The sequence below is a fragment of the Rhinolophus sinicus genome, chromosome 14 (genome assembly GCF_057876585.1).
Source record: "Rhinolophus sinicus isolate RSI-liver-muscle chromosome 14, RSI-T2T, whole genome shotgun sequence".
Taxonomy (NCBI): Eukaryota; Metazoa; Chordata; class Mammalia; order Chiroptera; family Rhinolophidae; genus Rhinolophus; species Rhinolophus sinicus.
Genome location: NC_142514.1, coordinates 152,100,252 through 152,127,338, shown reverse-complemented (window position 1 = coordinate 152,127,338; position 27,087 = coordinate 152,100,252). Strand labels below are relative to the sequence as shown.

The window sequence follows — 27,087 nt, the reverse complement described above, 5'->3', positions numbered from 1 at the left end:
AAGTGAATGCCATTTGATAATAATCTTAGAAGTAATGAAAACATTTAAAAAAATCAGATTAAAAATATTGTTTTAATAAATTCAGTGGCTCCTTTGGATCGTTACGGAAGTCCCAAACGATAGTTGAGAGATGGATTCTTTCCAACAATAGTAAAGAAAAAAAAAAAGTAATTTTTGAGTGGTTATGCCTTGTGAGAAACTTGTTTTAAAATAATCCTAACTTTTAAACATATATAAATAACCATTTTTAATAAAAAAACATCAAATAAGAAAGGTTTAAAGTTTTAGAAACTATATTTTCTGAGGTAGAGGACTTAATGTGTAGATACCCATTCCTCACCTTTTTATAAAGTCTTGGACCAGCTAATCTTTATTTCTTCTTAAAGGACATAAAGTAAATTTCCTGCCTGAGTAGGTTTGTAATGGCCTAACCATTCAGATTTTATACTGGGTTTTTGGAGTAAAATAATTATCCTCTTTCTAGAGGCAGAGGCACTCTTACTGACTTCCTAGAAAACATTGTCAATTACAGGAGACTTTATCTCTGACAATCTCATTCCCCCAACTCCTAAGCCCTCAAGTTCTTTCCAATGGCCTGGCATGCTGGGAATTCACTTGATCTGCTGGGCAGAGACATTTCAAACTCAGGGAACACATGATGGGAATTTAGTTTTATGTGTCCCAAAGATATGTAATTCTCTTCAGAGGTTTTACTTGATAATAGCTATGCCCCAGAAAACCATCTTGTTTAACCAATGTGATAAGTTGACAATGTAGTTTTTCTCTCTGATTATAATGTACTCTGTGTAGTCAATACACTGGTACCATGTGAGTGTAATTTCCTCTTTTATTTTATCTCCAATGCACTGTATTATAAATAAACAGTTAAAAAAAAAACACCAAACAAATCTGTTGCATCTCCTTTTAAGATTGTACCACTGTAGACACTTGTTCTAGTAAAGTAGAATTGGGCGCATTTGATTGCATTTAAATTTTTCATGCTTCAGCAGTTTGGCTGGGAGCACAGTAAAGAAAAATCCCATGAGCGAGGATAGTTTAGAATAATAGAACTTGATTTTGTGTATTATAGCGGCAACATTTGCGCTGCTTTCGTTAGGGTTGTGTCAGCACTTCCATTATAAGCTCCTGTTTTCAGGGGGTATAACTAGGGAGATTTAAAAAAAAAACACAAATTAAAAAAACAATTCATTGGAATGATTTTTAAGTTATAATAGTGCAAAAATAAAACAAAGTCAAGTCACATAGAAATTGACCATTTTCACAAGGATTTTGATTCTTTTGCTTCTTTAGTTATATATGGCAGCAGCTAAAGTAAGATACTGTTCTAATACACGGGGGGGTGTGTGAAATTTTTTGTAATGGAAAATGACTGATATGAACATTAAAATAAAAGTAAGCATTCCATGTACCATTATAAAATATTAAAACCAGTGTATATTTGATTTATGAGTTTCTAAAAGCGGGGAGCCATGGTGTAATGGTTATAGTAAAGGCATTACCAAAGTCAAGTATCTTTGCAGCTTCTAGAATGCTGTTTAGTTGGTCTAGTAAAATGTTTTAGAAGGGAAAGCTAAAAATAAAGAAATGAAATGAATGAGGATGTAATCAGTAAATTGGAGGATTCTTTAATGAAGTAATTGTACAAAAAATAATCAGTAAATCGAATCTAATACAAAGTAAATCTAAGACTTATTTAATAAACTGTGCATTAAAAATAAATTGTGTATACTTTCCTTTAAAAAATACAACAAAACCATCACCCAAAATAAAAACAACAAAACTAACAATGAAAAACAAACCTGAAACAATCCCAGCAATTTTATCTGAAGGAATGCCCAGAATGGAGCCACATTTAGCTGAAAGAACAAAATCACTTTTATCTCTGCTAACAACATATTTGAGAACTATAGTAAACACAAAATAACTTAAGTAAAATGTAATATAGAAAACTATTTTTGGAACAAAAAGGCATTAATTCTTTTGCTAAAGCCAGGGATTTTCAACTTTGAGTATGACGTTCACGGTTATTAACCATTATTGTCCTACCTCCCCCCTCTCCTTTTCCCCAATGTTTCCCCAATGATGGTGTGAACTGAGGATGAACAGTCAGATTTAATCTTGCTTTTTTTTTTTTGGCAGCCTATCTTTTATTTGCAACCTTGATTTTCGTAGGTGCAAAATAAAAGACAAATTGTGTGATGTTATAAATAGGTAGCTTTCCTGAATGGTCACTGGAGGAATCACCAGAAGACTGTTGATGAAGTAGGGGTGAAGCCTTTCCTCACTAATTGTATTCAGCGTGTAATTTCTAAACTTCCCCCTGAATTTTGATTTTCAATTAACACTCCCCATTTGAAGATAATTTTCTATTTAATGTAATTGCAGGAAATAATTTATTGGCTGATTAAGACTGAGGGCCCAGCCTTCCTTAAGAAAACACTCTAACAAACCAGCCTTTAAACTCAACTCATAGCTTTGGACAGATTTAGTCTATTTTTACAGCTGCATGGTTGTGTTTAATTAGGATTGTGCACTATTGTTCATTGATGCAGTTTATAGTTGAAATTATTCTTAAGAGACTTTTGCGTTTTGTGTCATGATTAATTTATACTAAAGCAACAATCACAGATATTGCTATTAGAAGGAGCCAAGTCACTTTATAATAAGAGGATGTTTGTTGGGGAGCTAAAGGCTCTCTGAGTTTTGGATTACGACTTTCAATTGTATTTAGCTGTTTTAAAAAGCAGCAGTAAATTCACTCTTTTGTGTTTAATGTGAATGATTACATTATTGGTACTGTCATTATCTGAACTATGAAAACATTCTTGCTGTTTATGGCAAGCTCTTGATAAACTTGCAGAACAGTTATAATTTGCTTGGTTTTACTATAGTACTTATGAGGCCAGTGAAGTAAGCTCTAGAGTGATTCCTGTAGACAAAGAAACATCCTTTGGTATCGTTTTCCCTAGGTGTGTATACGTTTGTCCATTGGTTAGCACTGATACAAATTGGTCAAGAATATACTTTTCTGCTTCTTTGATATAGTGCTCTTTAGAACATGTTATCTCTTTCTTCTTAAAGAAAATAGAGACATTCTTCTGTACTTCCTTTCCCCCATTTTATTTTCTAATATCAAGCCTAATAGATGAATTTTTTATTATTTGTAGAATGATTGTTATAAGTAGGTATCAGCCTTTTAATATGTTTCAGAGCACTTCAAAAGCCTGTAATACTTTTATTTAGAATTGTGCATAATTAGATTAGCTGATCTTATATTAATTTTTTTCACTCTAGGATACTAAATCTGAGCCCCCTCATTAATTGTGAGAAATTTAGCATTAGCTGTTAAATCCTATGTGAAACATGGGCTGCTACATAAAAATTACTGTTTAAATTGGAATTAACTTAATTATTTTTCTTTGCACTTGATATTTCCTTCACTGCAATATTCATGAAAGCATGTGACAGATTTGTAAATTTAACTGTTAATCTCAGATTTCTAGACCCTTTAATCAGTATTTATTTGTCTGTAGAAACAGTACTAGCAAGTTAATGATTTGCTAATTTGAAAAATACTCATGTGGTTTCCTATGTTAACTGATTTGTGCATTTTTTAAAAAATGGTATGAAATCAATTAATGTTAAAGAGCAATTAAGGTGGAGATTTTATTCCTTTCGTTACACAGCAGTTTTAGAGCTAAAGATGCTATAAACCAAAAATGACATAAAGTTTTAGAAAAAATACTCAATTGCCTCTTCTTTTAAGTTGAAACGTTTGGTGGTTTTATTTCTAAATGTTTTACTGGAATGTTTTCTTTATTGAGAAAATCATCTTGATAAAGTGATATTATATGAGTTTTGAAATTCTGTTTAATAATCCCGATTTTCTGATTGCATATGAAAGCACAGAATGGATATCTTGTGCTGAATGTAGTTGATGTTTACTTGTGGGTACATAGATGAATGTTCAGTAATTGTTTTAAGAGTTTTAAAACTATTATGTAGTGTAGGAATTGTACTATTTTCATAGTAAATGCTTTGAATCTTGTGTGTACTTCCTAATATGAAATAGAGGCATAGTTATTTCATATACTCCTTCAAATGTTATAAAACTGCCTTCAGACTAATCTAACATCATCAGCCACTCAATCAATATGTCACTTAAAAGTTACATTACAGCAGTTCACACAGCTTGAAGGTCTTTGGAAAAGGATCACGTTGACACTAAACTGTTAGGCCTAGCACTCATAAATAATACAAGGGGTAAACTAAGAAGTCAGGACCAAATTTGGTTAGAACTTCCATCATAGATTACTTACTCTCCTGATTATATTTTCTTAGATAGACTCCTTTTGTTCCTACATAAGCATAAGCAAAATTTGGATGTTTGTACTTACAAATCATCCTCCAAACTGGCTCATATGCCAGTTCATTCACTCATTTTTTTTTTTTTTTTCATTGTTAGCCACCAACCAAATTACTCTCAAGAAGCTTATAATCTAGTTGGGAGAACTGGGAAGAAAAACACACACAGACATATACTCTACATCACGAAAACTTATTCCATAGAAACTTCATGTGTGGATTGGGAAGAGGGAAAGTAGGCAGCCATTACTGGGAAGAGTTTTGCTGAGTGAAAAGCAAAGGGGAAATAAGAGTCCTTTTTCAGTGGTTTAGATCATAAACATCTCTTAAGTTAGAGAGTTTACCTTTTTTCCCAAATTAGTCAAATGTAAGGGATGGTTTGTTTTATTTTATGTTTTTGGGTCGTTGTCAGCCCTTTTTAATCCCTGCTGTTTCCTTCTTCTGCAGAAGAATGTCTTCCAAGCAAGCCACCTCTCCATTTGCCTGTGCAGCTGATGGAGAGGAAGCGATGACCCAAGATTTGACCTCAAGGGAAAAGGAAGAGTGCAGTGATCAACATGTGGCCTCCCATCTGCCTCTGCACCCCATAATGCACAACAAACCTCATTCTGAGGAGCTACCCACACTTGTCAATACCATTCAACAAGATGCCGACTGGGATAGCGTTCTGTCGTCTCAGCAAAGAATGGTGAGCTTTCCCAGTGCGGCCCGTGTCACTGAGTGTGGCCGTTAGTAGGGCCTCATCACAAAGAGGTGTTTAAAGAAAACTCAAAAGGCCTAGCATTAGAGTCATTTGTGTTCAGGTCATGAAACAACCACCATATGTGTATTATTAATATACTAGTCACTTAGAAAAACTGGAAAACGGTTTGATTTTGCTTTTGCCCATGATTAGGTCACCTTGCCAGAAGATATTTAATTTAATTTTGGAGGGGATTTCGTTATCTTATTCTTTCAGTCTCTGAATTTAAGGTGGTGAACTTGATAATAGCACAGAATAGGTGTGATCAAATAAAGTGTGACTGTGTATTAATATTGAAAAATTGTATTGAGCAAACATGTCTATGTGAATGAGGTCATATAGTGAATACATCTTCAGTGAGGGAAGGTGGGTATTTATCATTTTTAATGGTTATTCTTGATTTATAATAATGTTTTTCTCACTTATGTGCCCATATATTAATTTCAAAAGGACATGCAAAGCTCTCAAGTATCATTTAATCAGACTGCAGGCGTTTCGCCTAAAGGTAGAAACAACAACATCAAACACATGCAGTGTATTAGCCAGCTTTCCCATGTTAAATTCCACCTTTAATCATCAAAACAGAAACCATTGCAAGTGACAGTGTCTAGTTTAAGCCAAAATATTCAATTTTTTACTGTCTAGAAGTGACCAAAAAACCCAAGCATATTTTATTTGCTTAGGAATTTTAAACTGTGTTTTATATTTAGTATTAACTTTTGGTTAAGTTAATGAAAAATATTTTAAGTGGGCAATTAGGCAAAGTTTTATTTTGTAATAAATAAAGTAATATTTTAAAATGCCTTTACTACTAATAACATATTTAAATTCCTGCTCTATGTTTAATGTTTCAAAACCAATTCAAAGACTTGATTTCATAATTGATGGATACATACACTTTTCTTTTTCAGATGATTTTGTAGACATAACTAGTGCTCTGGAGCAGTAGGTGAGATGTAGGGGATTGGAAGAAAAATAAGACTTTTCTAGACTAACTTTAGATTCAAAGGGTATCATCAATATAAAATTAAATCCACTGAAAGATTTGTTTTCCTTGAATAGAGGGAAGAGAGAAGTTATAATAAAGCAAGACTAAAAGTTTGTTTTTCTTTTTTCTTTTTTTTTAAATTAAAGTTTATTGCGTTGACAATTGTTAGTAAAGTTACATAGGTTTCAGGTGTACAATTTTGTAATACGTCATCTATATATCACATGGTGTGTTCACCACCCAGAGTCATTTCTCCTTTCATCACCATATATTTGATCCCTTTACCCTCATCTACCACCCCCACTCCACCCTTACCTACCCTCTGATAACCACTAAACTGTTGTCTGTGTCTATGAGTTTTTGTTTCTTCATTTGTTTGTCTTGTTCCTTTGTTGTTTTCGGTTTTATATACCACATATCAGTGAAATCACGTTTCTCAACTCTTTCTGTCTGACTTATTTCGCTTAGTATTATAATCTCATGATCCATCCATGTTGTCACAAATGGCACTATTTTCTTATCGCAGAGTAGTATTCCATTATATATATATATATATATATATATATATATATATATATATCACAATTTCTTTATCCAATCATCTATCAAAGGACGCTGGTTATTTCTATGTCTTGGCCACCATAAGTAAAGCTGCAATGAACATTGGAACACATATATCTTTATGGATAAATGTTTTCAGATTTTTTTGGTAGATACCCAAGAGAGGGATTGCTGGGTCATATGGTAGTTCTATTCTTAATTTTTTGAGGAATCTCCACATTGCCTTCCATAATGGCTACACCAATCTGCATTCCCACCACCAGTGTATGAGCAACAATAATCAAAACAGTATGGTATTGGCAGAAAAACAGACACACAGAGCAATGGAAAAGTTTGTTTTTCTGACTGAACTTGAATAGTTCATTTTATGCTCATACCTCCAAGACACCATGGATGCAATAGATATCCAGTCATTGTCACTGGCTTTTTGGCAAGATATTAAGGCTATGTTTTATTTTTATTTCAACAAATATTAATGTAGTACCTTCTCTGGGTGCAGCATTCTACTAGTGCTGGCTGTAGAGTGGTGAAAAAACATGCATGATGATGCCTTCATGGAGTTTATATCTAGGAGAGGGAATAGAAATTAAATAAAAATACATACATAAATACAGAATTGTAATGTGTGTTAAAATTGTGATATGTGTTAGGAAGAAAAAGAACAGAATGCTATGTGAGAACATAATGGTATAAACCTAATTTAGAATGGTTAGATAGGCATGCCCCCTCTGACCTAAGGATGATAGGAACTAGCCAGGCGAAGAATAGAGGAAAGAGTTAAAATAGCAGAGGGAATGACGTATTTAAGGTTAGAAAAATATAGCTGAGTTTCAGGGAATTCAAGATAGTGTTTGCGGCTGGAGTGTAATAAGTGAGGATGCAATGTAGCATCAGATATGGTTGGAAAAATTGGTAGAGGCTATATCCAACCAGACCATGTAGATAACATTATGAAAGTGAGATTTGATTCTAAGTGCAATGGAAAAGCATTAAAGGGTTTAAGAATATTTCAAACAGGTAGTTCTCACTATAACATGCGTGGATGGAAGGGAAACAGGGAAAGGAGGAAGACCTGGTGGAGGCTATTTCAGAAGTCCAGCTAAGAGATGATAGTGGCTGGAATAGTATGGAATCCAACAGGATAGAGAGAAGGGATGGGTTCAAGATACATTTTTGCTTTTATTCCCAATACAATCATGGACAGATAAAAATAACTAAACTGGAAAATATAGATCGAGGGAGAAATAATACAGTTCAAATTTTACTTCTTTAGAGAACACTTTGCTTATTTTTATTAGTAAAATTTTGTGTGTATCTTGGCAAGTGCTAAATTGCTTTGGTGAGTTATTCTTAAAGTTATATGATCTAAAATTTTGTCAAAAAACAGATATTAACAAATTGCTTACCAAATTTATATTAAATGGGATTTATGGTAGTATAAAATAGTTTACATTTACAAATATGATATATTAGTCTAAAACAAATCATTCCTTCTGAAAATGTTTTCAAACTTTCACTCTCTTTTGATATCAAACATTGCTTTCCACTGGACCTTTTGTGTATTCTGAATGTCTGGAAGACAAAATATTTTGTTTTAACTCCCACTCTGTAGTATTTCCCAGCTGTGTACTTATATGGTATAATAAAAGGATTTAACAAATGGGAATTAGCAGCTGCATTTGGAAATTCCCTGTGTGCTCCCTTTTCATTGGATAGATTCATTACTGTATAACAACTGTAACAATCAGACCTGTAATGACTTATATTGCAAGTATCATATCACCAAATAATTTTTCTTTACAGGAAAGAAAAACAATAGAAGGATTTTAGGTTTCTGGGCCATCCTGCAAACCTACATAGTGTGTGTGTGTGTGTGTGTGTGTGTGTGTGTGTGTGTGTGTGTGTGTGTGTTGAGGTGGGGGACTGTGACTAAAGTAAATTTAATAAATATTTTACCTCATTCTACTTTCAAATAAATTTGAAGTCCAAAAGATTTTGTATGAAGTTAAGTGAAATTTGGAGTTCTCCTCAATGGATCATATCCATTACTTACTGTAATTGAACTCCATAAAATAGTTGTGGAGAAATAAATTTAAGAAAGTCTAAAAAAAACAACAAAAATTCTATCAGCACTTATTCAGTTTCCCTTGTTATTTATTTTCTGTGATGGCCTTCACTCACAAACAGTTAGAAACAGGCACTAAAAGTTTCTTATCTACTGGGTTCAGGAAGGGTTTTACTTTGAACTATCAAGACCACAGAGGAGTTTTTCTGTAAGAGAGGGCAAAGACAAAGTGGAGAAGTTCTGCTAATCCCCACTTCCTGATTAGGAAAAAAAGCAAAAAACCTTTAAATGTGAAAATTCTGATTAATTATTTTGAGGTGGTACTTCAACCAAATATGAGACCACACAGTTTCAAACAAGGAAAATAATTCATTATGGCATAAACAAAGTAGGAGAATAGAAATTTTAGAGATTGGCATTCAAAGGCCAATTTGAGATAACCAAGTTTTCGACTCTGATTTTAATTATAATTACTTATATTATGGACACCGAAACGTTCACTTTTAAATTTAGTATGCTGTGTTAATTGGCAAGGTCCATTTAAAGGCTGAAAAGTTAGTGTAAATAAGAATTCACTGTCCTTGTTCACTATGTACAATCATTACTATTTTCATTATGGGGTCATAATGAAACCTTTTTAGCAGAGGAATATTGCCACTGTCCCCTGCAATATGTTTTTGTTCCCATTAGAATTGATTCGTTAGGCAGGAATAAATCCACATAATTTTTCATGGAAAAAAATGTATAGTGTATTATTCTTTATAGTGTTAACAAGCATGGAGGAACATTTTGTGGTATTGGTTAGTGACCAGCATATGGTATTGTGTTATAATTACCTGATAAAGATTACTTGAGTATATAGTGTCGACTAAGTTCCAGGAACAGAGACTTTCTTGTGAATAAGTCAGATAAGATTTTTGCTATCATGGGACTTAAATTTTAGTAGTGTGACAGACAATAAAGAAGTTTCACAGAGTGAGAATTTCAGACAATAATAAATGCAGTGAAGAAAATCAAATAAGGAAACGTGATCGAGATGATGTCTACTTTAAACAGTCCAGGGAAGGTCTTTTTGAAGAGGTGACATTTGAGTTGAGATGAGAATAACGAGAAGGAGCCAAACATGCAAAAATTGGGGGGAAGACACACAGCTAGACAGAGTATATGGTAAGTGCAAAAGCCTTTTGGTTGGTATGTTTGAGCAACAGAGTCGCTTGAGTGGAGTGGGTGAGGGAGAGAATGGTATGAGATAAAAATCAAGGAGGCAGGCAGGTGACCAATACTAGGGTGCATCACAAGCTACAGTGAGATATTTGGACTTTACTTCAAGTGCAAGAGGAAGCCACTGGAAGATTTACAGCAAGAGACTAACATGATTTGATTTATGTTTTTAAAAGATCACATTGGCTTCCATGTAGAGAACGGATTGTGGGAGGTAACACCAGAAACAGGGACGCCTGTTAGGAAAAGTTGCAGTAGTGCAGGTGAGAGTTGGGTGGTAAGTGGAAGAGTGAACAGTTAGGGAGGTTATCCTTGGAAGAGTTCCCATAGATTCTGAAGAAGACAAAATTCACACAGAGGGTGAAGAGTATATTTTAAGTAATGTACGTGTGGGCAGGAATTTAGTCAAGAATAAAGTTTCTGAGACGAGGGAAAGGGTAGGAGGTAGTCTTGCTCCTGGACAGAGAATGGTCCCATGCGAGAACAGAAGTTTTTTACCTAAGAGGGCGATACCGGCCGGGGGTGCCAGAAAAATGGATACACATGATTTGTATTCATCTTTTGTTATCGGTATATATTGAGTATCACAATTTTAATACAGTTGTTTCCTTTCTTAAAATGTGTATACATTTTTTGGGCACTCTGTATTTGCAGGTGACTTCTGTGGTAGGTCATGGGGATGTGGGCAACGCATCAACAATATCTCTTACAAGATCCAAAAAGTGGCAACAGATCGTAGGTGGGACGCTCTGCATGTGTGTGCACTCACATGCATGCTTATATGGATGTATGTTCGAAGCCATAATGGGATTCTATGCATCTGGATTTTAACTACTAGTCCACTTAAGTAGAAATAACCTTGCTGGACTTTGAGCCCCAGAATATCAGAACTCCTTATTTTGGAGACCTAGTTAAATTCTCCCGAGTGAGTTTTATCTTGTAGAAAAGTTTGAAAAATAATTTTTCTGCTATAAATAAAAGATGCCAATAATGTCCTTTATTGTAATTGAAAGAAAATAATAATCGGCATGTTGAGATATTTAATAAATAACTGTCGGGAACAATACTTTCTTGCTTGCAAACAATGTCTCCTCTCTGCCTTTCTGGTTTTCAGTCCAATGAAGTTGCTAATCAACTCTGGAGAGTTGTATGTAGTTCACTTGGAGTCATAAAAATTCTGGTGTGGACTTTGTACCATTTCAGGGACTGGAGCTGTTTTCATTACATGATAATATAGTCCAGGAATTTTAAGTGAGGATTTAATCCTTCTCAGCCATGCTTTATGTGGTAACAGACTTTTAGAAGATTTCTAATTGTGTTGTCTTTTAAAAGATTTTAAAAACTTGAATTGTTGACAGTTTTGGGTAAGATTTAATCATTTAAGATAGAAGGCAGCACCTGAATAAAATTTATTTCCTCACTTTTATCGAGACTGTAGTTTAGAAAGTGTAGGGAAACCCACTAGTTCACTTTGTCCTAACTAATTTATAGTCCTAATACCTAAGGCAAGGTTTGTGTACATCTTTTTGGTACCTGATTGGTCTACGAAGCACTGGGGAAAAAAAAAACCACTCGTAAACTAGCAAGGTTTAGATTTTTAAAGAAATTTAGTTACTACTCCTTCATTTTAAGGTTTTGGAAATTCATTCTATTTAAGCAAAGTTCAAACCTAGACTTCTGGTGACAAAGTGAAAATGTCCATCTCTCCCTGTGTCATGAAACAGCATTCTCCAGGAAGCCCTGTGGGAAATTTCCACTTTTCTATAAATGTGAAACTTATTAGTATACAGTACTGTCTCTTCTTAAACCTATTTCAGAAATTTGATGACAGAAATTTACTTAAAATTTGAACCAAAAAATAAAACCATATTTTATTGCATCATGCGGATAGTGAAATGGACAACTAATGTTGTCGAATGTTAACATATTGATCACCTTTTTATTTTCACACCCTTGTTATGTGCACTGTTTCATTCCTGCTATTAAACAATATGCTATTTTTTTCAAATAATGCTTATTTGGAAAAAAATTTCCCAAATCTGGTTTGTATAAATGAAACAAAATGATTACTTATATGCTACTGGGAAATATTTCAATACCTATGAAAATTTGAGTTATTTTATCATTATTCTTAATGATATAATACACCTTTCTAAAATACCTTTTGGGAAAGTTTTCTTACTTACCTAGCATATTATCAACACTTTCATCACAAGTAGAAACATTAACGTGCTCTGGGATCGTTGGCTTTTCCCCTTGGGCAAGAAGGAATCAGGTATGCATGCTGACTAACACGCTCCAACCATCAGCATGTGATTATGTGGGCTGCGTACTGAGCACCTGCCAAAATATAAAAATCCAGTACTTCGATACCTCCATGCAGAGACTTTTTGCATTTGTTTGATATTTTGACAGTTCCAGGAAAATAAGATCCTTGTATCTTTTCATTTCCCCCCCCCCAGTGTAATAAAATTGTGTATACAGAATGTTTTCAAGGAGATGGGATATGCCATGTTTGTTTTTATTTAATTTTTCCAGTAACTGGAGTTTGCAGAGCACTGGCTGCAATCTGAATCGCTTAAACTCCATCACCGACATTCACTTACAACGTACAACCTTCTTTTATGTTCATAAGGATCATCTTTTCTGGGATTCGGCCAATATTCCCCTAATTGGCTTCATTTGCATGTGATACCTTTATAGATCATAAATATTTTGTTTTCCTTTCTTTCGCCAATAGGCTGCTAGGGCATATCTCATAGTGATGCCGGTGGTTGGACTTTTCCTGTCTCCTCTCCATCTGCAAATATTCCTTCATGACCGAAGTGTAGCTTGGGTTCCACAGCATTTCCAGACAGGGAAAGTGACTTTTTGATAATTACTTAAAATAAGACTTGATTGCTGATAGAATATCTGGTATGATCTAATCTAGCAGAACAGTTTCATTGACCGGGCCTATACCACTTGGCTTTTATTTTCCTCATGGATTCAAATGGCATTTAAACATAGCAAAAGTATTTTTTAAAATAGGCTTCTAGTCATAATTGGTTCGTATTAGCCAATGAAAGCTGATTTTGGGACACCGATATCTTTCTGATTAAAGCAGAACTCCAAAAGCACATTTCAGTCTATAGGTGGTTCTGAATAATGTATAGTTTCTTATTTAGAATTCCTTCTTGCCCACTGATGATCTGGGTACCTCACTGTAATGAAAGACGATAACTGAAATAAAGAAATATGCACATTTCTGAAATGCTTCTAAGTAACATGTAGAAAATATAATGCATATATTACATAGCATGCAGTCTTTACATGACTAATTTGAACTTTTCATGATTAGAATGAGATCTGAATCTGAAGGTCCTTTTAGATTAGCATGAATAAGATGGTGATGCCTGGACAGAAAGCATATTTCTTTACGGATTATATTTTCACTTCCCCAGATCTACTTTCTTTAATTTGGAGAGGATTGCTTTCCATAGAGGTAACTTTTGCATAATGAATCCTGCTCCCCTCATTCATTTGGAGATGAGATTGAAAGGGCTTTCTCTGATTATTGAGTTAAAACACCTGCATTAAGCAGGAAAGACCCTACTCTGTTCCTTCCAGGAACATATCTAATCTTTTTTGATCGCATCTAACGAATGTGCCTTAATTACTTTGATATGCAAATTATCCCACTGTTTGATTGTCCTCTGCAATAATAAGTTTCCATGCTTTCCAAGAGAAGTGTAACCTTTTCAAAGAAGAACAACTTCAAACTATTGTTCTTTTTGTTAATATAGTTTTCAAGGTGATGCCATATTTATTTTTTATGCTATTAACCTTCTAAATATTGTTTTGGTATTGGGAATATATCATTCCCATGACCTCCAGGCATTATTTTTCTAGGTGATGCAAACTGAGTTCAATAATATATCTCTTTGTAAACCACATTCTCAAATCCACAGTGTAAATAACAAACCTTTGCTAATAAAATTTTACAATCAGGTAAAAATTAGAAAAATTAGAATATTTATGCATTTCATCTATCTTCTTTATAATTCATTAGCACTCTAGAAAATGGAAAGCATTATTTAATAAAATGATTGAAAATTATTTTGTAAACTTTTACTTTCACTATAATTTAACTCTGATTTATTTTCCCTGCCAGTGTTCTGAGAGTACCTAGAATTCAATATTCTCAAGTTCATCAAACTTCTGGGAAGAAATGTGCTCTCATTCAAGCATAGACAGATTATGGTACTATAATAGAAGAGACTCGTTTACTTAGAAACACAAGAAAAATTAGAACATTTTTGGCAATTACTGTTACTTAGGAACTTTTTGATTAGTTTTAGTGGTAAATTAGTAATTTTTTCCATAAGCACTGGTTAGCCAGGATTAAGCTAATGCAATCCATGAATAAATTGAGAACATTTTTGCTCTTGAATTCAGAGTTGATAGTAAGCCTTCAATAGTATTAACTTATTTTGTACCTGTACGCTTCTACCAACGATAGCACTAATTTGTTTTGTTCTCATACTGATGTGTTTTGTATGTGAAGTTGATTGTAGTTTATTTATTGTAAGATTAGTGTTCAGCTCTCGTTTTAGCTGTTCTCTTGGATCCATGAGGAATGACACAGTAGGACAAGAAATTAGTCTGAATCTGAGTTTTGGGGTATTTGAAAGTTAAGAGGAAAATAAAAATTCACACCTCCAGAGAGAACGCGTGGCCTCCATGATTGTAACTAAGCCATTGTCCAAGGCTGTGTGTTGTCTTCAGATAGAGCAATGCACATCTTCCAGACATTGGGGGCACCTGATGACAGAATTAGACTTCTATTTGCCGCTTTGTGATAAATTGGTGACATTTTGGTGCCTCGCTTCCCTTTCCCTGGAAATGTAAATACAGAGAGAGAGAGAGAGATAGAAAAAAGATAATGATAGATGATAGATGATAGATAGATAGATGATAGATAGATAGATAGATAGATAGATAGATAGATAGATAGATAGATAGATAATAGCTAGATAGTTGTTTTATACTTACGGCAGGAGCTCAGTGAAGAGAAGAGATGATTGCGTTCACAGAGTGGCCACAAGTGCTTCGCATGTATGACATTCAGAGCAATCTGCTCTCTAGTCGCTGTTCCCAGGCAAACTGGGCCATGAAAGGACTTTACTGTTAGTAGAGCAGAATATCTATTAAGGAACAAATGGGTTTGAGAGACCTTGATTGGGCTTAAAATTGTACTTAAAATGTTAAGATTTGTGAGGTATGAAGAGCATAGTCTGACCTATTTCTGTGACTCCAGCCTCATCATTTAAAAATAGACACCCAAGACATAGGTAAATAATCACATCTATCTTTGTTTCTGGGGGCCTCATTGCTACCTCTTCTCCTAGTGGATCACAACTACCTTGCATTTTTCCTGAGTTTTATATCTTATTTTCTATTTTCACTGAAGCTACTCATACCCTTGAAAGATTATAGAGTCTTCTCCTCCACAGTGGCCCCAATTTCTGTCTTGAATTAAGGACACGTTTCCCAGAAACTGGATTAAACAGCATTTCAACAGATTACTTGTGTCATACTACAAGCACTCCTTTTTTCTACCAACACTTAGTGTCATACAATAGGTCCCTGGTACCTTGACTTTCCTATTTTTAAGGCTATTTCCCTGTTTCAGTAGAGGGTGGTGGGGGTGGTGGAGGGGTTACTTCACCTCCTTTGCTTCAGATTCTTAATTCTGATGTCTGGGGTTTGTCCACTACCTCAAAGATCTCTTCATTATTTCTCATTTGGATGATGCTTATGCAAATGGATGACCTGACCGATATCTGGATTTTGTGATGTACATACAATTTAAGCTTCCACCATAGCTTTCAATTCACTTAAAGCATACTAGCTGCTCTGCTGATTACATATGAAAGACACGCATATCTAATTTTTTAAGTGTGCTGGTGTCTCTCAAACAGGGAGGAAAGGAAAACAACTATAATGGAGGAGAGCATATGGAGAATAAACTTGACACTAGAGTAAGCAGTTACTTCTTAAACAAACCTCTATGGAATTATTTGAGACTCCATGCATAGAAAATTCTTGAAGAACTTGTCCAATTACACTTCGCTAACTTCTGCATAATCGTACTCCTTCTTCCCTAATGCCCTATATATATATATAAAACCCAAAAAACAAACAAAAACAAAAACAAAAACAAACAAACAGCAAAAACATGTTCTTTTGATTCAGTGGAAATATTTTTCCTGGGGTTATTTAAAAGAAATATAATATAGAGGAAAGGATGTTACCTCATAGAATGCCTATATTCATCTCTGCCACTGATTTACTCTGTGATTTTAGGGAAGTCACTTTTTATCTCCTGACTTCAGTTTCCTTATCTCAAAAGTTAAAAATTTGGACTATAATCACCAAGTCTCTTGCTACTTCTAACTTTCTTGGTTTCAGGGTTAAATTTGTCTTAGCCTATTTAGCCTAGCCTGGAAATGGAACCATTAGTGAAAAGTTGCAAAGTATTGTCATCTGTGAGGCTGCCTGTCCCATGGCATTAGATCTTTAGAGTATGATATCCCTGAGGTGATTAATTCTTCCTTGTTTAGACCATGTTGAGCACATCAGTTCAGGACACTGTTATTTTAAGCGAGATAGAGAAACAAATTGGAACAGACTCAGGGGAGGATGATCAGGGTGGCTGAACCACATCCTAGGAAGAAGAAGTGAAGAAAACGGGTATTTTGCATGAAAAACCAAAAGATACAAGGGTGCTATCATAGGTGTGTGTGTGTGTGTGTGTGTGTGTGTGTGTGTGTGTGTGTGTGTGCTTTGAAAGTGCTGCTGTTCTAAATGTTTCCATGGGATGGAAATGTTTCCATGGGTTAAAGGACTAGGATTCATATTCCTATAAATAAGAATGTTTGACAACCCTCCAAAGATGGAATGGACTGCTTTGAAGAGCTGCTAAATCTTCTCTTAGTGGAGATATTTAAGGAGAGGCAAAAATATTACTTGCCAGGGAATTTGTAACAGCCACCATCACTACTACCACCATCATATAATAAACACTTATATGTAGCAGGTGTGGTTCTAAGTGTTTTATGAATTCATTTAATTTTCACAACAACACTGAGGTAGTTTCTGTATTCCTATTATTATCACTCCCATTTTATAGCTGAGGAAATTAAGGCACAGAGAGATTATCTAACTTGTCTGGCGTTATATGGGAGGTAGATGGAAAGGCTGGGATTTAAGTAGAAAATCTGGCCCAGAGATCCTATACTCTATTAACTATTATAACACCTTTTCTTGAACAGGGGATTTACGTATAAATGGGGTAGCCATTGGATTTTTGAGTACTGTTGAATCTTGAGATTTGATTCTATGTGTGAGCCTGGTAGTGTATAGATGATGCAAAGCTTTTCTGTGTGTTTAACTTGACAAGTTTTTCTATATTTAAATTTTTTCTATATTTACTCTGTTCACTATATTTACTTCCATTTATTAAATATCAAAGCAATGAGGCCATTTTAAAAAAAAACTTTTGTAATTTTTTTCTTTGAATCAAAGTAACATTTTAAAAAACAATGCTTTTTCTTCTTGGATTTTAAGATTCATGATATTTTAGCAAATGGGGGTAACAAATCTATGTTATACATCATGAATACATTTATTGTTATTGGAGAGTATAGTAATAATATAAAGTGGCATGATGTTATTCTAACTTGGAGAATGTTATGTAAATTTAATATATTCTACCAAGTATCAGTTTTAATAAAAGAGAAAAATAATAAACTTTATTTCACTATTAGAGCAAATTATACTTTTGTCAGGAATAAATTGTTGGTAATTGGAAACAAACTCAGTATTTTCATTTATATAAACTTTTTTAAACCAATGCTTTTCCTTAAAATATGTCACATTAGAGAAAAACATACTTTTTCCTCTGAGAAAGAAACTATAAATGTTAGCAATTTAGTTTTCAACATATTAAAAAGGTTAGATTTCTTTTGTTAGCAAGACGTTATTGGAACCTAGATTCAGTAAAGCCGTTTCTGTCAGTCACTCAATAACACGACAGTGGAATGCTTCTCATATAGTGCAATTGCAGGTAGCTTTTGGTTCACCCAACCCCCCCAAAAAACAACAGCAACAACATTGTTTAAAGTGGGGAATGAGGAAAAGCAATACACATATAGTATATGTATAATATAACTTAATATATTAATCACTAACATGGTTGAGTTGCCAGTACATGGTGATTTATAATAAACAAAACAACTTTTAGTTGGTTTTATTATTGTTTTTAATTTCTTTACAGACATTGCTTCCCTTAGTTCCCTTCATCAACAGACTACCAGGAACACAGCTGTAGTTGAACAAATTGGGTTCCTTTGTCATATCAGTAGGGAGAGCACACACCACAGAGAACCATGGAATGTCTCAGTAAGAGAGTGTTCGAAAGAACCATTTTTAGGATTTGGGTTTTGTGTGAGTGGCTTTGGTAAGGCCTAAGGAAACCAATGTTTGCTATCGATTGGGGGATGTGAGAAATCGGGGAAAAATCTATGATCGGGTATCTCAATAAATCTTATCTTTAGGGAGGGCAGAATAGAGTGAGGATAAAACTGCAATTAGAGAGGCAGTATAACTAAAATGAAAAAACAAAACAAAAATGACAACATATATAATGCAATGAGAATGAACACATTTGAAGCAGCCTTGCTAATGGGTGGAGGAAAGGGTAAGAGGAGATAATCTGTCTCTACAGTTAGATTGCACAGCAGGAAGGGAAGTTGATTCATGCAGCTCCTTAAAGAGTGATTTTTGAACATTGATATTGAAGACAGTATTTATTATTCCACTTATGTGAATAAGTATAAATAAAAACCTAAAAATGGTGCCAGTGATTATTATGACTGTGTTTTCAGAATTGAAAACTGAAACAAAGGACAACTGGTCAAAGGACTTTTGAATTTAATAATAAGAGTAGTTATCATTTATTGCGTACTTGTTTGATAGGTCCTATCCAAAGTGCTTTACACATTATTCATTTCTCACAGCAACTATGTGAGAATCTAATTATAACTCCATCTTATAAAAAGGCAGAGTTTAAACTCCCATCCCCTTGACTGTGCAAGCCTTGGTGACTTGCTACTGAGTAGAGTGCATTGACAGTTACACGGCATGACTTCCCCGACTAGGTTAGAAACAGAGATACAGCTTTCATCTGGCTCTTTCTGGGGACATGTACCTTTGGAGGCCTGAACTACCATGGAAGAAGTCCAGCTTGTCTGAAGCCAACATGCTGGCGAGTAAACATCATGTGGAGAGATCACACAGATACAGAAGAAGTTGTCTAAGGAACCCCAGACTTCAGCTCTGAGCTTTTGAAATGTTCACATCTGTGAGTGCATAAGCCTTTGAGATGACTCCAGCCTTAGCCACTGACTTAACGGTAACTTCATGAGAGACCTTGAGGCAGAACCAACCAGCCCAGGCACTCCTGAATTCCTGACCCACAGAAACCATAAAAGATAATAAATCATTATTATTCTTTTAAGCACTGAATTTTAGGGTGCTTTTTATACAAGAATAGATAACTAATTTTATTTATTGTTATTTATGTAACAATAGATAACTGATTTTATTATAGCCCTGTGGAATGGAAAAAGGACTGGATATGGTTTCAGAAAATCTACATTTAGATTTTTGCTCTGCCAATTCTATCCGTGTGACATGGGAGAAGCCACATAACCTCAGTGTTACTTTTCATCCTGTTGAAAATGCAGATGCAGAATTTGGTATCCAGTTCTTGGCAACACGTTTTTAGGACAGTGTGTATCTTAGAGAGACTAGAGTGTATCAGAGGAGAAAGACAAAGGGTCTGGAAACCATGTCAAAGGAGAAATGGGTGTAGAAACTGGAGGAGTTTCACCTAGAAAAAGACTATTAATTTAATGCTTCCCTTAAGATATTTGAGCAACTCTAATATTGAAGAGGGAGTAAATTGATTTTGTGTATCTTAAGGGCAAACAGGAAACAATGGGAGACAATTATGAGGATCTAGATTTTAGCTAATACAGGATTCCTTTTTAAATAATTAGATTTATTAGAAAATGTTATTTGAGAGCTCTCAACTGCAGAAATACCAGTGCAAGAAAGCTTGGTTATTTTTTTCTGGGTTCAGTATAGGAAGACTATAATATACTAATTCTCCAGACATCTTCAAGAAGATCAAATTCTATTCTCTTAAATTTATTTTTGTATTTACTCCAAGCATTTCTTTATAAAACAGTTTTGTTTTTATTTATTATATAAACAACATGTTCATCAATGATAAATTACAAAATACAGATAAGCACAAACAAAAGAAATAAAAATTACCAATAATATCATCACCATTTAGAAATCACTGTAAATATTTTGGCCTACATCTTCCAGTTTTTTGTGTGTGTCTGTGGGGGGCTGCATTTACCCTTATGCACACATATAACAAAATTAAGATTATGTGCTAATATACAATATGTCCTTTTTTCATTTAATATGTCTTTCCTTGTAAAGAAGTTATTTATACGACATTTTTTTGGTATTCATATTCAGCCTTGAAAATAGTATTTACTTTCTGATTAAAAATATTATTTATGATATAACATTCTAAAAATATAGAGAACTGCCAGAAGAAAGTAAAAACTACCTGTTGTCACAACACTCAGAGGACCATTAATTTAATTGTATATTCTGGTGTCTTTTCTTCTGCAAATATATTTTTTTCCTAAAAACTGTATATTCATATTTCTCACTAACATACTTTTCACTAGTAATACATTATGAATATTTCCACATAATTAAATTTTCTGCAAAAGTGTGATATTTAATAATTTCAAATTATTACCATATGTATAAAACCATAATGCCTGCACATAATCCTTGCAATTGGACATGCAAGTTGCCTCTAATTATTCCTCACTATAAACAATACTATATTCAATATATGTAATATTCTTTTTAATGGCCGTATGGTATTCCATTGTGTAGCTAGATCATCTTTTATTAAATGAATCCCTTTTTGATATCTCAGTTCTTGTTATTTTGCTTAAATAATAAATTCTGTCATTATTAGAGCAAATCTTTACCCTTAGCCTTAAGTTTTGATTATTTTTGACATATTTGGTGAACAGTTGTTTCAATTTCATCAGCCAACATTTTATTTGTGCTTTGGAGGCATACAGAAGAAGCATGAGCGATGGCCCCAATCCTTCAAGAGTTAAAATGTAGTTGCAAATGTAACTAATACATGCAAAATAGTAATGAGTAATTTATTCTAGTATATTATTAAACGCTAAGTTGTGTGGTTCTGCTTAAGTGATTTGATGTGTAGTTTGTGGGTTAATAGGAGGATAGTGAGGCCCAGTATGGTTAGGGTGGACTTCAAGGATGAAATGCGATGTGATCTGAGCTTTGAAGAGTGGATTGAGTGTATACTCAAAGAGAATGTAGGACATTTTGGGGGAAGGGAACAAGATGTTCAAAAGCTCAATAATTTGAGTACATTTGATATGTAGTTACAGTACCATGAGAAGACTATTTAAATCAAACATCCTTTTAATACCACCACTGAGCAACCAGTTTTGAATAACACCTTCTGAAAAATCAGAGCGATATTTATTTTAATATGTTTTTCAAGTTTTATTGAGATAAAATTGACATATAACATTGTATTAGTTTAAAGTGTACAACATAATGATTTTACATATGTGTATATTGTGAAGTGACTATGACAATAAGTTTAGTTGACACACATCACCTCACTTTTTTTTTTAATTGAGGTATAATTGACACATAACATTACATTAGTTTCCAATATACAACACAATGATCAGTATTAGTATATATATTGCGAAATGATCACCATAATAAATCTAGTTAACCTCTGTCACCGTGCGTACGTGTTTCATTTTTAATATTTAACTTTTCTATTCCTCAGACACTAAAACATCTTAATTAAATATTCTTAATTTGTGAAAATTGCTGTCTTTCCTAGAAACTCTGCCTAATAACTTTTTTTGTGTTTGTGTGCTACTGGGTACTTTTTCAGTCTTCTACATATAAGATTTTGACCTGTGTTTGATTTCCAGTGAAATGCTCTTTAGATAACCTAAATCAACATTGCTTTAGTTCTTGTATTAGGCCTGAGATTCTTTTACATAATATTTTGAAAATATTCTTCACTATTAGGTTTGGTGGGGCCACTGGGGTTGGGGTTTGAGATAAAACAAATTTATAGTAAATTTTCTTTGAATGAACTAATGCTTACTCAGTGCCTTATATGTTCTGCTTTTTGTGCTGTTCATATGTTCGATCAAGTCAAAAGAAGAAAAGTAGTGTCCTTTATGCTATTTTTAAAAATCACAGCTAACCAGGCTTCTTAAAATTATTCATAATTATATCTGCATTATAACATTAAGGCAATGCACATTTATTTCATTGCCTTCTTAGGGACTGGTGTTTCTTAAAGTGGGGGTGCATCAGAATTAAAGGACCTGTGCATCCGAATCACTTGGAATGTTCAACAAAATTCATGTTTCTGGGCTCCACTCTTGGGGTTATGGAAGGAAGTGGGGAAGCTGCATTTTAACACACTTGCCAGGGAATTCTACACATTGAGGTTTCAGAACCACTGCTTTAGGAAAATATCTCAAATCTCTACAGTTGTGCTGCAACGACATGCATCACGTCTTGGTAGATGTTATCGCTGGGAATCTTGCCTCAATGGATATTTATTTCATAGCACCTGTTTTATTTCAGGGAAATTACAAAATAAATTGAGCTTTTTTTTTCTTAAGAAAAGTTATATAAAAATTATCTATCCCTCTAGAAAAAATATTAGAGACTCTTTGCCAAGTTTCTTTTTCTAATTTGGTATTACCACCTTTTATTCAACAGTAATTTCTTTGTTGTAAGAGTATGGATTTATGTGCCCCCTTACTCAAATGAATTGCCCATAGGCCTCCATTCATGAAAGGCCAGTATTTCTCAAGTTTTAGAAAGTTAAGAAGTGAGGACCAGAAAGAGTAAATTTTGCCCCTTTCCATTATTCCTAAGGATTGTATAAGATTACTTAATATGATATAAGCCATTTATGATTTCATTCACTGCCTGTCTTGGGGCCTTGGTGACATATTGCAAGTAGTTCTTGTAGCTTTTATGGAGAAATCATGACTTTTTAGCTTCTTGCTCCCTGCTTTGGTAGTGTTGAGCTACTTTGCACAGATTATGGGGCTGAGGACAGTGGGTCATTCGATGTGGGAACCCGTGGTTATTGTCTGTGGTTCAGGATGGCAGTCGCCACATTCCCATGAGGAAGAAACAGGGAACATAATCTATCTAACAAGTAAGGGACATGAGTAAATAAGATGGAAATTAGACCTGAGAGAAAAAAATGGTACTGTATGGAGACTAAGTCCTTTAAGGACAACTTAAAAGTTGTTACTCAGGCTGGAGCTCCACGCCCAGCATCTTTCAAGTGAGAGGAAAATTCTCTTTATTATGGTCAATGGTGAGTCATTTGAAGGTAACCACTTCCACGTAACTGTTGACTTGGCCCTTAATCCCTTAGGTTGAGACAAAGTTTGTTTTTGTTTTTGATTTATAGGCTATGATATGATATTACTTTGCATTTGAAATGAAAGTGACTGAAGTGTGATTGATCAAATGATGATTATTGATTCAAAGAAGCCTAGGTCAGATTTCTGATATGGACTATTAAGAGGTCAAAATAGCTTTGGCAAACAAATCTCCAAGTTTTTGTTTGCACAAGATGAAGAATGAACCGGCCATTCCGAGGAGCCATGTACTAACCATGACTGGCATCTAAAGGGGTTCCTTTGCATCACTCCACAGAGTTACTGTAAACGTTAATGAAATACAACATCTTTCTTTGGGGAAGAGCAGATCTAGGACCAAGGTAAAGAGGAGCTCTCTTTCCTGTCCTGCCCCATTTATTTTCTTCTTTCAGTTTATTTCATCACAAATGTAATGAGCATCTGCTTTGTGATAGGCTTTGTGCTGGCAATAAGAATTCAGAAAAAGATTAAGATTTGGCTGACCATATTTTTTAACAGCTTCGTTGAGATATAATACCCATCCCACAGAATTTACCCATTTAATGTGTGTAATTCAGTGGGTTTTAGTATATTTACAGACTTACAGATTTAGTTCAAGAATCATAACATTTTTTAATAAACAATCCCTTAGGTCCAGAGAGGGGGAATCTTTGGCTCCGTTCCTAGGCCTTCTCTTTCCATCAGAATAATGGCACCTACCATTTATTAAACACCACCTCCTATGAGCTCAGCCTGAGCCTAGTTGCTTGAGAAACATTATCTCATTATATGCTCCCAATAACCCTGAAAATAAGTTTGATTCCTATCTTCTGTATAATGACAATAGCACCCACATACCTATCATTTATTGAGTATAATTATTATCTCATGTAATATATGTGGAAACTTACTTCTCTAGGCTCCATTTTTCTTTTCTACCCCTTCCCATGAGTTATTAACTCTGTAACTTTGGCTTAATGCTTCTTCCTCTAGTTCTTGAAGCTTGCTGGGCTTCTTTTGTGAAGATGGGGAGAAATATAGGAGCGATTAAGATTTTCAAGTTTCTGATGAGAATCGCAAAGGCTAAATGTGTTATTCATTTCACAGAATTTTTTAATTGGGAGAGAGACTACTCACACACAGACAGATAAGGTGAATACAAGGCTACTGATGGGCTATGGCCAAATAATAGTTGCTTTTAACCCTCAGCTCTGATTTAGAGAGATATGAAAACATTTTCTTCTATAAACGTTTAGGTATTTATTATTTTCCATCTAAGATTTGCTTTTCCTCCTCACAGATGGATCTAACCCTTTTACCAGTTAGCTCTCTTCTCTGTACTAGGAAGTAATTCTTGTGCAAATGTTTCTGTAATGAACTTGTCCTTTTGTTAAAAACAAACACATAAAAACAAACCATTTTTAAATGCCACATGAAAACTGTGTGGCTGTACTGAAGTATCAGCGGGAAGGGTAAGGAACAGAAAGAAGCTTCTATAACTTTTGACAGATGCATACCCAAAAATAAAAATTCCCCCAAACCCCAGAACACAAAAATATTCAGACTGTAGCACTGATTTTGGTATTTTACATATTTTTCCAGTGAACAGTTAACATTGGTTATTGAAGCTAATTTCTGTACTGCTTCTAAATTCAAGGATAATGTTTTTGTGTACATATTTTTGTAGGTTGTGGGAATAACATTACTAATAAAAGTGCCAATTAGAAGAAAAATTTTACCAATCCTAATAATGAATAATTGAATCTGAGCTATTTTAAATGAAGGGTGTAAATGAATGAGGAGTTGACGTGTCTGTTTTAAAATTGTTTTTGAACCATTTAGACTACTTTCTAATTTAAAAAATAAACAGTTTGAATCTACAATTTTAGGTTAGTTGCTTTGATGATTGCTTATTTAATGTTTCGTATTTTTAAAGCAGAGATAGTTAATATATATTTATTTGTCCATTAAGCATCATATATTGTTATTCTGAGTTGGGGATTTTTCTTCAACGATATGCAAAGAAACAAGTGTTCTAATGGTTTTATTTTATTTTGTTTTTCTAGGAGTCAGAGAATAATAAGTTATGTTCCCTATATTCCTTCCGAAATACCTCTACCTCACCACATAAGCCTGACGAAGGGAGTCGGGACCGCGAGATAATGACCAGTGTTACTTTTGGAACCCCAGAACGCCGCAAAGGGAGCCTAGCCGATGTGGTGGACACACTGAAACAGAAGAAGCTGGAGGAAATGACTCGGACTGAACAAGAGGGTATGTGTGGACTTAACTGCTGGGCTTTATTCTTTGAAAGATTCCAGCCTTTAAAAAAAATGAGTGGGATTTCAAGGGCTAGAGAAGTGCTTGATTGGCACTAGCTAGGAAAAAGTTATTCAGAGGTTACCATGGTGATGGCAGATTGTGGTCCATTAGGAGTGTTAAACAGATAGCTCCGTTTTTGTAAAACTTTGTGTGTTTTATTTGGTTCTTAAGATAACAAATCAAGGTTTTAAACTGACTGTAAGCCTTGCCCTGAAAAAAAGGTAGTATGGGAATTTTTTCGGCTGCAACTTTATTTTAAAATTTTTCTCCCTCATTTCCTTTTGATGGATGGTGTTTTATTATGAAAAATGTCAACTGCTTAAAAAGAAAAAAGAAAAAGAAAAAAAGAAGAAAAGAAACCCCTCCCAAAGTTTATTTCTGCTCATTTTTATAAATATTATTATTTTACCTCCAAATGTAGAATTGAGAGTTGAATGGTTCTAATATTGTTAAAGCTACTGCTCCAGGGAGAAGTGCTTTGACACATGACACGTACTACAGTATCCCACATCCGCCTTCTCTACTCTCTCCACAAAAGTCCACTTATGCTCACCAGTGTCCTGAAAACCAGAAGACTCTCTAATAATATTTTTAAATTAGTCAAGTATCAGTGATTGCTATAATATGTATGCTCTTTCATTTTTTTACATACAGATTTCAGACTTTAAAATGTAGGGTAATTGATGGTGCTGGATTTATTACTAACACTGTAAGTTAAATTTAGACCTCTGTGGCACTGTAGGGAAATGGGGATTTGATATAAGGGATTTTTTTCCCCATGTAACTTAATTGTATTCCTTTAAGGGCTCAAAAGTTTTAAGAGTTTCAAATTAATTTTTGTGGATGTGTCTACCATATCAGCAATTTTTGTGGAAGTTTCTAAACTGTATTACATGCTTCCCTGTCTTACTAACCACATTATACGACACAAAATGTAAACACTTTATGTTTTTTGATGACTCAGGGTCATGATGCAGTAGATTATGATCTCCAATACCTATCTAACAATTACATAATAACTCTGGGTAAGTTCTACACTCTCCCTGAGCCACAAAACTCAAAACTTGGTATAGTACCAATATCTAACTTGGTAACGTAAACATTTTGAAAATTAACTATAATAATGAACATAAAAGCCTCTTATGAACTCTAAACTACATAAATTTTGAGGTATTAAGATGATTATCATATTATAAAT

The 27,087-nt window shown here is 34.2% G+C and overlaps 1 protein-coding gene across 29 annotated transcripts in view; it reads left to right on the top strand.

Moving 5' to 3' along the window:
- The window catches only part of SOX6 (SRY-box transcription factor 6), a 600,111-nt gene that overhangs the window by 236,922 nt on the left and 336,102 nt on the right, over nt 1-27,087 (top strand). For all 29 annotated transcript variants that reach the window (XM_074336057.2, XM_088791655.1, XM_074336055.2 and 26 more), the window contains 2 exons: nt 4,834-5,074; nt 25,634-25,841. In XM_074336057.2, the coding sequence (XP_074192158.1) occupies nt 4,838-5,074; nt 25,634-25,841 (445 nt within the window). In that variant the 5' untranslated portion in view covers nt 4,834-4,837. The remainder of the gene's footprint in view (nt 1-4,833; nt 5,075-25,633; nt 25,842-27,087) is intronic.